General features: G+C 36.4%; 1 protein-coding gene across 1 annotated transcript; it reads left to right on the forward strand.

Moving 5' to 3' along the window:
- Window positions 1-8,476: 8,476 nt before the first annotated feature.
- On the forward strand, window positions 8,477-10,093 carry LOC149007292 (F-box/FBD/LRR-repeat protein At1g13570-like). Its single transcript, XM_089167035.1, has 3 exons — window positions 8,477-9,292; window positions 9,383-9,547; window positions 9,938-10,093. Exons 1-3 carry the CDS (start codon window positions 8,477-8,479, stop codon window positions 10,091-10,093), a joined length of 1,137 nt encoding a protein of 378 aa, XP_089023161.1.
- Window positions 10,094-10,617: the final 524 nt, after the last annotated feature.

Consider the following 10,617-nt stretch of genomic DNA (forward strand, 5'->3'; position numbering starts at 1 on the left):
AGGTAATTCTTTTGGCATGATCCCATTCCATATCAAACTCATCTTCCAGGCGTTTTTCAATAGATTTTTGAGTATAAGATACAGTACTGGATTTCAGAGAACTTGGGGTATAGAGGAAAGGCCGTGTTACAGTCTGTACATCTGTGCTATTGATACTGTCTTGGCCATTATGATTACACAAATGTGAATTCTTGAACCCTAGTGTGCCATTGAAACTATCAGTCCTCACTTTAGGTGAAAGTAGGCCCTTGAAATAATTTACAATGCCTTCTTGTATGGAAGCCTTACACACTCGCTTTTTTCTCATGATGGATGGGATGCTAAAATTCTTCGCAGCCTTCCTCGACATAGACACTGGATTACCACAGTTCATAGAGCTACTTTGCACATGTTTAGGCATAGTAGAATAACAAACTGAACTATTTGCCATTTCAATTACATTGTCTGTACCCGAAACTCCACCATTCGATAAGGCCATAGCCCAATACCTTAGTGGGGGAGGCTCATTATACAAACGACTCAAATTTACGTCCTCAACATTTAGAGGTGTACCCTGGACTTTGTTTTGTTTGCCAACCTTATCCCAACTATAGGCACCAAATTCACAAGTTGGTGAACTAAATAACTTATTGATTGCTTCATCATCGAACCCAGAATCTGATAAGCCAATCCATTCGAGGGGACTCCAAAGGATCGTGACTGCCTAGGAGATTCAAGTGATTTCTTAGCAAGGACATGAAGAATAGTCTTAGGAGGAAAGATATCTCTTCCAGATCCTCCAGTAACATCAAAATTAACATTTGAAGAAGAAGCTGTAACAATAGCACATCCTAGATGATGAGGAGAAGCAAAACTCTTTGAATGCAACTTCTCAAAAAAACCTGACAATGTACAAAATGAAAGTTCAGGTTGAATAGAATTATTATGATATGAACCAGCTAGCACGTCAATAATGCTTCCACGTTGTTCACTAGTTGGTCCATTTGCAATAGCACATTTGTCATCACTTTTGATCTCAGAAGCTGTTTCCCTGGGTCATGTAGTCCTTCTTTTGAAGATCAACACAATTCTACTAAAGCATTCTCAACATGATGTAGTTGATTTCTCTGAGTTCCTTTCACATTTCCAGGAACGGTACTCTGAAAATAAGTTCCAACCACACCCTCCAAGTCCATTTTCTTCTCAATAGTGCTTTCCATTCGAGGGCTGCATCCGACCGTTAAATGCCTTAAACATCTTGTTCTTAGTTCACTAGTATAAAAATCTAAAAAAGAAATTAGATGTAGATCTCCTGTGGACCCAAAAGCTAAATATGAAGCTAGCTTCTTCTTAAGACTACAATTCCAGCGGTTCTTTATTGAGTTGTCCGTCTTATCATAGGCAACATAAAATTAAAATAATAATAATAATAACAATTTATAATAAGACGAATAATTCATTATTAAGTAAACTGAGAAGCTTCCTGCAATTCTTTAGACATACAAAATCTAAAATACTAGAAAATCAACCCAATATTGTAAATGATTAACATGCTGATTTTTAACAAAAACCAATTCATGTAGCACGTAATCAATGGCATTTTAACATAACGTTCATCTGAATCCAACTTCGTGACAGGGAGATCTGGACGGGACATAGAATCCCATGTGTTTTGCTAAATATCCATCAGACTAGAATATTGAAAAAGTTTATTGACTGATTTCTTCTCGCCTAATGTTCGTTGTTAATTATTTATTTTGTTGTGCATAATGACCATGGTGTGATTGTTATGATAATGCATCTTCTGGAATCAACAGTTTACACTAGTGAATCATAGATACCTTCCAGGAAGAAACCTCGGTAATTATGCCCATTTATTTCCATACCATTGGTGGGCAAACATAAGAGTCAAATCTTCCTCCTTGGTCCATGCATCTTTCTTTATAGCTAGGTTCAAATGATTATGCCATCTAAAAAATCAAGGATAAGTATCAAACCACCAAGAATAAATGCCCATTTCAATAATACAGGCAGATAATTGACAATGGTAATAAGTTGAACTAGTAGTTGCCATTCTAATATGCCTAAAATTTTGGCACAGAATAATTGTATGTACAAAATCAAATTAACAAAATGTAGTAGGGAAATTGATGCAAATCCTAGTGACGAGAATGAAGGTTTGTGATTCTGCACAAACCTGCGAAGTAGACTAAAATAGAAGAATTGATATTTCCACTTACCATCAAGCTTCTTTGTTTGGTTACAAGGGGAAGTCCAGGGAAGGGAAGTAAAATCCTTTACTAAAATCTAAACCAACCCTTCAACTATTTCCTTCTCATCCTATTGGAATTTTGAACCCTTCAATATATGGATATGGATTTGCCTCGATGCATATTAACACATGTAGTGGTCATGATTCTATATGAAATCATCTGATTTTTCTTTGTGTGTTTCAGGTATGGAAAATGAATCCAATTTGCTTCTCTAGAAACTTGAATTAATGCATAAGTGAATGAGAAATCTGATTTTTCTTTGTTTGGTTACATGTAGCAGCTCTCTCTCTCACTCTCGGTCTCGCTCTCTTCCTTTGGCTCGTGTTATCTCTGCCTTTGTGAGATTCTTTAATTTATTTGCTGCTGAATCACTACTCTTTTGTTACTTTGTTGTGTTATAGTTAATATGTATTATACTCTTGTACGTTCCAGTTCATACTCTGTTGTTAGCTTTTTAATTACATTTTTCAACATATTGGTCATTCTGTTTCACATTTTAGTATCTCTTATTTATTTATGGTTTTTCAATTGTTGTTATTCCATTATTTTTTATAATTAATATGAATGATCGGATCCTACTTTCAAAATGTAGATAAGACCCTCTAAATTCTTCTGTTTAAGGCTATTGCTGTGGGAAAAAAAATTTGTTTCTTGTTTGTTGCTTTCTTGTTCCGGCATCTTTATTTTTTATTTAGATATTTTGGTTGTAGGTGGGTACAACTTGTTTGTTGCTTCTATTAACAAACAATAAGCTATAAATGTTGAAAAATGAGTCAAGAGCAAAGTGACATTAGCGGTCCAGGTTTGTCAATTATATCATTACTATTTAAATTTTATATCAAGCTTGTATATATGTTTTTTAATCATATATTAATTCATTTCTTGTGTTATAACTTTTATAGTTAGTAGGGGAAAAGGTAAGAGGGGGAGAACATTGGCTCCTGACACTGTAAATATGCCAAATGGGGAGAAAATCCATCTTGATGTTAATCAGTTTGACCAAGCTTCCAGTGAACTTACAAAGAAGTTATCTACATAGATTGGTCTAATATCTATAAATACTTCTTTGTTACCTCTCACGTACCCCAGTTGGCGGTTAGTATCAGATCCATACAAAGAATATGCATATGCTAGAGTAAAGGTATTCTTTTTATAGAAAACTATCACTTTGTATGTGTTATGTGCATATTAATATACTTATCCTAACTAGCTTTTTGTATTGATGCCATATTATTGCAGCAAAAATTTGATATAGATGAATCTAATAAGAGTTGGATTCTAGAAAAGCTCTACAGTCGTTGGAGAGACTACAAATCACAATTGAAAGCCGATTATTATACTTGTCATGAAACAGATTCAGAGCGGTGAGCAAACATTGAATTACAACTTATGCCCAAGAAAGATTGGGAAATAATGTTCAAGATGTGGGGTGATGAAAAATATCAAGTTAGAATTCTATTTTTCATTGTATTGAATGTAAATTTTATAAGTTCTCTACTTGTTTTAATCGCATAAAAATTTCAATATAGGAAATCTCCTTGAAGAATTCTAACAACAAGTCTAAACAAATTATGCGTCATACGACAGGGAATACAACTTTTGCAGTGATACGTGAAAGGAAGGTACGTGTATATGTTTTAAATTTATAGTTGTTTAATATTAATAATATATTTTTCATAGATTCATATTTATTTATACTTGACTTATATTTTTTTTTATTAAGAAAAACGAACATCCAGAACGTTTATCTCCTACTCGCATTGACATGTTTGATATCACACATAAGTCAAAGAAGACCGGAAAATATATTGATCCCGCATCAGAGAAGCTTATGGTTTGCATTCTAACTTATGTATCTAATAGTGGTGATAAAATCTTTCTCTTAAACTCCCATCACTTTCATTGTTATTGTTTTATATAACCTGTAGGAGAAAGTTCAAAATGAATTGAGTCAGCAAAGTGAAGAAAACCAACAAAGCATTGAGTTGCAGGAAGAAATCTTTGAAATTGCTGCTAAAAAAGTTGTTAAATCCTATGCTCACGGGAAAGCGTGCTTGTGGGGGTGCTGGAGTAACTGCTAAAAAATTGTGGGGAAAAGAGGTTATGCGTGAGGAACGTCATGCATCTCAATTTGAAGACTTGAGATCGGAAAAAGAGAAATTGAAAGATATTGTGTCGAAACAAGGAGAGCAGTTATCTCAATGGAAGCACAAAGTAACAGAGCAAGGAGAAACCATAAACACAATACAGTCTGAGCTACGAATGATGGGACATTATTTCAGGTCAATACAGTCCACACAATCTACACAATCTACACAACCTCCAGATTCTATTGAGCCATAGGTATATTTTTTCATACTTATCTATTATAACTTTTGTTACTCTGGATATTCCTTGGCAGCTCGTTTTTAGTATACTTACTCTTCCAATTTGAATTGTCTCTAGGTTTTTAAACTGTTGATGTATGATGGTGGGGTCATGGAGTCAAGGAATCATAATTACTAGAAATATTAGAAACTTGATCAAATTGAAACAAACATCTATCCTAATAAGTCCACACATAGCGTGAAAACTCCCCAAAATCTAGGATTAGTGAAGCTGCCAATTCTTATCCATATCCTCCTCCGACCTCCATGTATTGGCCGTGGGACTCTCTTGAAATTTGAAAATAATATCCTATAAATCATCTCCACAAGGCTTGAAATTCTTCTGAATTTATTCAGACAAATAGCAGTTTGGCACCCTAATATATCTCCACATGAGGTGGCTATTGGCCCACCAAATTAAAGTAAAATCTCTCAATTATGTTGGCTTGAGGAAGATGGGAGGAGACATGGTGTGGAAGAGGCTAGGTAGTTTCTTACTCATTCCCATCAAACGTCCATTATCTACATCAAGACATCAACATGGCCTCCCGTGTCTTGTTATTTGCATGAGATCATGTGCATGGCTAATTATTTGGTGCACTATATTATTTTTGCATTTGCTTATTTTTATTTTATTTGATTTCTCTTGTTTTGTGGTAGCATTTTATTTTTTGAGGTTGAAATTTTGTTTGTGGTTGGATACGGGCCTACCCGTGTAGTCTTGTTTTGATTAGTCTTGGGTTGTCATTTTTAAGAATATTCTGGTTTCAGTTCTCTGGGTTTATTGTTTAGAAGTTGAAGTTGATTTTGGGTACTAACCTCATCACTTTTACTTGGATTTGTAATTTTAGGGCCTAATGCAATAATTATGCTTGATTGGTGTCATCTGGATTTCGTCCGAATGTTAAGAAAATAAGAAAATTGAAGCGCTGCCAAGATGGGATCGAATGGCCTATGGGTTCTGATCAAGAACCTCGGCCAATCTAAACACCCCCGTCTCGAACAACACGAATATCCTTCATATAAGCTTCCCATCTCATGCAATTACCGAGAACCTCCCCTGCTCAACTAATCAGGCTATGATTCGTTTGCCATGGCCTGTGCTGGAAGAAAAACATCGCAGCGGCGTAAGGTGAAGCTGACCCAAATTTGGGCTGAGCCATGAGGAGCAGCACATGAACACCATTGACATGAGCCATACTGTAGATGGCATACACGCGAAGGCATCCAGTTGTGGGGTCAGTTGTCCATGTGGATTAGGCTTGGATTCAATAATGCAATATTCTAAGCCTGTTCAGAATTGGCTTAGCCTGAACCTTAAGGATAAAGTCACTTTGGGCTAGAGATGGAGTTGAAAGGGAAGCTGGTGCATCTTGTCTCTTGACCCAAGATGGGTTGGATTCAATGGTGCAAATATTAAAAGAAGCCACTGTGAAGAATCCACTAGGATTGGCTGAAGCAATAAGGAGATCCTGCGATAACTCTAGCATCTTTGGTGGCCTGATGCTAAGAATCATTGAAGTAGGCGGTGACTGTTACGACGGCGTTCTTCACCAGAGCAGGTAGCCTCGAGTGGATGATTACAATCTTCTCACTCTCTACTCTCCCAAACACTTTGATCATGGGATGCGCCGGCGTCCTGAATTTCTTCCTCGGCGTCTACGTCGTCTTCAAAGTCGATAGTTGGAGATGCTCGATCTAGCAGAGGCGGGGGTTTTGGATCGAGTGGAATACAAATTCAGGATCGAGGGTCGCGATTGGTGGAGAGACATTGAAAGAGTTCCTTCTGTAAACGCTTCATGGTGATCTCTACCAGGTTATGAGCTCGGACGAGCTTGGTGGAGGAAGATAAACGGGAGGCGGAGTAGTGCATAGCATGTACTATCGGGTGATAACTTCATCCGATCGTATAAGCCAACGATTGAACTCGAACCAGTTAATTCCAAAACTTGTCCTTTTTGAGTATAGCGTGTTGCAGATACTTGACGGATTTGAGAAAATCCTTGGCTTCACGGCGGCTTTCGTGGAAGATTCTTCCACCCGGTTTCATCTGTTGCTTAATGGTGGTTTGCAGGTTGTAATATGCTTTGGCAAAAGACAAAAATAAAGAATCATGATTTTTGAATCTCAACCATTTCTCTTTGTGTAACCGCCTTTGCAAAAAGCAAAACAATAGTTAATTTATTGTAAATCTGCCATATCATATGTTCTCTTTATGTAACCGTACATAAAAAAAAATGAATAATTTGATAATGACATTTGATCATGTAAATTGGGTAAATTTAACTCGACGATAATGTAACTTTACAAAATCGATGCAGTTACTCAACTTTGTGGTTGGTTCTCATAAATTTTATGGTTAAATTACCCTAAAGGGAATTTGAAGACAATATTACCTCACAAGGGAATTTGATCACCTCATTATTATGGTTGATTTAAGGTTTCTAATTTGATCAGCACAATGGCTTTTTTGATCAAGATTCTCATAGACGAGGTATGTCTCTTGACGAGTAAGTTAATACCAATGATATGATCTCAACTACTTAATAGAGAATTCAAGTAATTGATCTCACAGAATATTAATCCTCTCTCATAAAGTCTGCTTGAGGTGTTTATATAGCTTTAGATATCAGAGTTAGACTCCGAATATAACTCTAAGAAGAGTTGTATTAGGAAAATAACTCTACAAAGAGTTCTTTACCTGACTTATCCTTCTAGGTAGTTGACAGGTGATAGAAGTTTACCAAGATCGGGCTCCCTGAACACGATGGCCGGATCGACTACTATCACTATGGTCGAGATAACTGTATTGAAACTGCTGGTCGGACCGGTCAAGGTAGAATAACTATTTTAGTCATTAACAATTACATCCTCAGAAGGAGTTTTGTCATTCGCAAGGGTCGAACCCATGACTTTTCCACTAAGAATTATGGATCTTACCATTCACAATTAATTTTACTCTATAATTTAATCATTAGTATTGTGATACTCAGTTATAAATTATCTAATAATCACAATTAAAATTCATATTAACCATAGCACTTTGCATATGTTATCTAATACCTCCATCACCTAAGATCGCTTTTTCGTTTTTCTGGTGACCATATAAAACGTCTGTTACCCAAAAAAACAATTAGAAGAAAAGAAGAAAAAAAACTACATTCGAATTTCAGATTTTTTAAAATTCAAATTTTCTAGCAACAATCTATCTTGGAATTATAGTTTTTAAATTTAAACAACTTTGTTACTACATTGAATTCTAGAGTTTGTTGTAAACTCAAATTTAAATAGATTGCATATTTCAAACGAACTCTATCACTACATTGAATTTTAGAGTTTATTGTAAACTCAAATTCATATAAATTGTCTCAGGACTTGTATTATTTAGAGTTTATACCTGACTAGAATTCTAATAGACAAGTATTATAAAGAAAAAAACGCTTCTATCCAAATCAATTAAGAAGTTTGGTCATATTCTCATATCCTCGAACCATTCATGAATCTTTATAACCCATAGTTTTCTCTGGGAAAATCAGAAGCCAGTAAATTAACAGGGTGACCTTTCATATGAATCTTGTTAAGATCATCTGAAAGGGAACACGAAGAGAACTTTGGATACAGAGACGATCATCAATTGCTTGCAAGATCAGGTCATTTTTCTTAAAATATCTACAGATTCAAAAGAAGCCTTACCAGGTTTGTTAGTTGTTTCTAAGAACCAACAATAATTTGCAATTTCTGCTGCTAGTAGTAGAAGCTTTCATAAGTCATATATATGATATGTTTTTTTATTATAGTATCATAGTTAACCTTGTTTGAATTACGAATAAGTTTTTATTGATCAGGGCAGATAGAAAAATGGATCCAAATTCGAGCCAAGACAGACTGAGCAATCTTCCAGACTGTTTACTAGAGAACATCTTTTCAAGAATGACAACTAGAGAAGCCTGGAGGACCAGTGTTCTGTCAACCTGTTGGAGATACAAATGGACTTCATTTCCACATCTCCTATTCAATGATAAATGCATACCTGGTTTAGATGGTTCAGCTGGACATGATAAACTTGTCAAAATTGTGAATCATGTTCTCTTAACTCATAAACGCCCAATTCTATCCTTTAGGATCTCTAGTTCACGTCTGCAAACCTGTTCAGAGATAGACAACTGGGTTTTTTCCCTCTCATTATTATCCTTGACAGAATTTGAACTTCAACTTGGTCGTCTTAACCCTCATCGTCATAGCGTTCTTCCAAGTTTATTCTCCTTTAAGCACCTGATTCGACTAACACTTGTGGGCTGTAGAATTCCTGTTCCACCTTTATCATTCAAAGGCTTTAGCCGTCTTGGAACTTTGTCTCTTCAACATGTTTCACTCTCGAATGCAGCATTGAAATCTCTAGTTTCTTCATGCCCTGAACTCGAAAATCTAACATTGTTTGCAGTTGAATCTCTTGGTGATCATCCTATACATATCGAAATTAGCAATCCAAAGTTGAAGTACCTCTATATATTTGGAGAGTGCGATGATATATGCCTCAAAGACTTGAAATTTTTGGTTGAGGCAACATTTACAGGAATATGTGATTTTTCTCAGATGCGGAAAAACAAATTTAACTACATTTTTGGCTCGATTCTTGGTGTTCAAAAGCTTTGCATTAATACAGACTTTCTAAAGGTAAATACAACACTTTGGTTTTCATATTTATTCAGCTATTCTTACAGAAAATATTTAATGTTTTGCTTTTTTTCTTGTCTTTCGCTACAGTGTTTTGCTATTAGTGATGCGCCACCTAGACTTTCTTATACTTTTCATCATTTGAAGAGCATTACCTTCCATATAAAGAGGAGGTTCAACTCTGATACGGATCCGTTTTTAGTCGCTTTGTGTTTACTTAATGGGTGCCCTAATCTGCAAAAGCTTGAATTTTGGGTAAGGTGTAGTATATAGTTTTCCTTTTTTTTACTTTCCTACTCTCCTTTCCACTCATTAACTGATTCAATCCTCCAGTTTTTTAGCGATTCGGAGACTCATCATCTGCTGCAAGATACAAAGGATCGTTTGGAAAACATGACATTCAACACTCTCCGGGTTGTAAAGGTTGGTGGAGTAATTGGTTTGCAAATCCATTTACTTGTAATTGAAATGTTACTTGCGAATTCTCCAATGCTTGAGACAATGGAAATCGAATCTCCAACAATCCAATCTCCGTTGACTTTTGGAAAAGAATTGCTTGGATTCAGAAGAGCTTCACCACAGGCTAAAATATTGTATAAATATAATTGACTTAGAATCTTAGTAAGTTGTCCCTGCTGATCTCAGATTGAGTACATTTTCAGCCCATTTTCAAGTGTTCTAGTTATGGAACTTCTGTTTTTAATTGCTCTTTGGGTTTCTAGCGATTCAACATTAACATCACGGGTTGAGATCGTCTGTGGCGCTAGTTCCAGCGGCCATCCAGCAGCTGATACTGAATGAGTGCCACGTGGACTATTGAAAATCTTAACCGTCAACTGTTTAAGCCTTCATATTACGTTTTTAAACCAGCCGATAACCAGCTCACCGGTCCAACCTGAAACGACTCACTTGAGGGGGAAAAGGATCGACGCACAATTGCCGTCGTCTCTACCTCTTTCTTCGCAGGCCGGAGCGAGATATTCTCTAAGGGAGCAAGGTGTAAGCTTTCTTTAACAACCCTGGCTTGAAGCGTGCATGGTTTAAGGCTGCAGTCCTCAGAGAGCTGAGCAGCGACAAGAAGATATTTCTTGAGTTTCATACTTACTGGCCAATGGAAAACACCAGAAGCCTTTGATAGAGAGGCTACACGTTGTCAATGTTAGGCCTCCACCTCCTCGTGAAGCACATCAAACCTTCAAGATGAACGAAGAGGTTGATGCCTTCTGTGATGATAGCTGGTGGGAAGGTGTTATCACCTCGCGAGGTTCATGGTAGTGACTAGTCATAGGTTTTTAGTTCACTTTAGGGGTACCAAAGATCAACGC

Source organism: Hakea prostrata, chromosome 8, assembly GCF_041222555.1.
Source record: "Hakea prostrata isolate BN-2017 chromosome 8, UWA_Hpros_2, whole genome shotgun sequence".
Taxonomy (NCBI): Eukaryota; Viridiplantae; Streptophyta; class Magnoliopsida; order Proteales; family Proteaceae; genus Hakea; species Hakea prostrata.

Coding starts and splice junctions, on each gene's coding strand:
- LOC149007292 (XM_089167035.1), top strand. CDS start 8,477: ATGGATCCAAATTCGAGCCAAGACAGACTGAGCAATCTTCCAGACTGT. Junction 9,293..9,382: donor TTAATACAGACTTTCTAAAG/GTAAATACAACA, acceptor CTTTCGCTACAG/TGTTTTGCTATTAGTGATGC. Junction 9,548..9,937: donor TGCAAAAGCTTGAATTTTGG/GTAAGGTGTAGT, acceptor TGCTGATCTCAG/ATTGAGTACATTTTCAGCCC.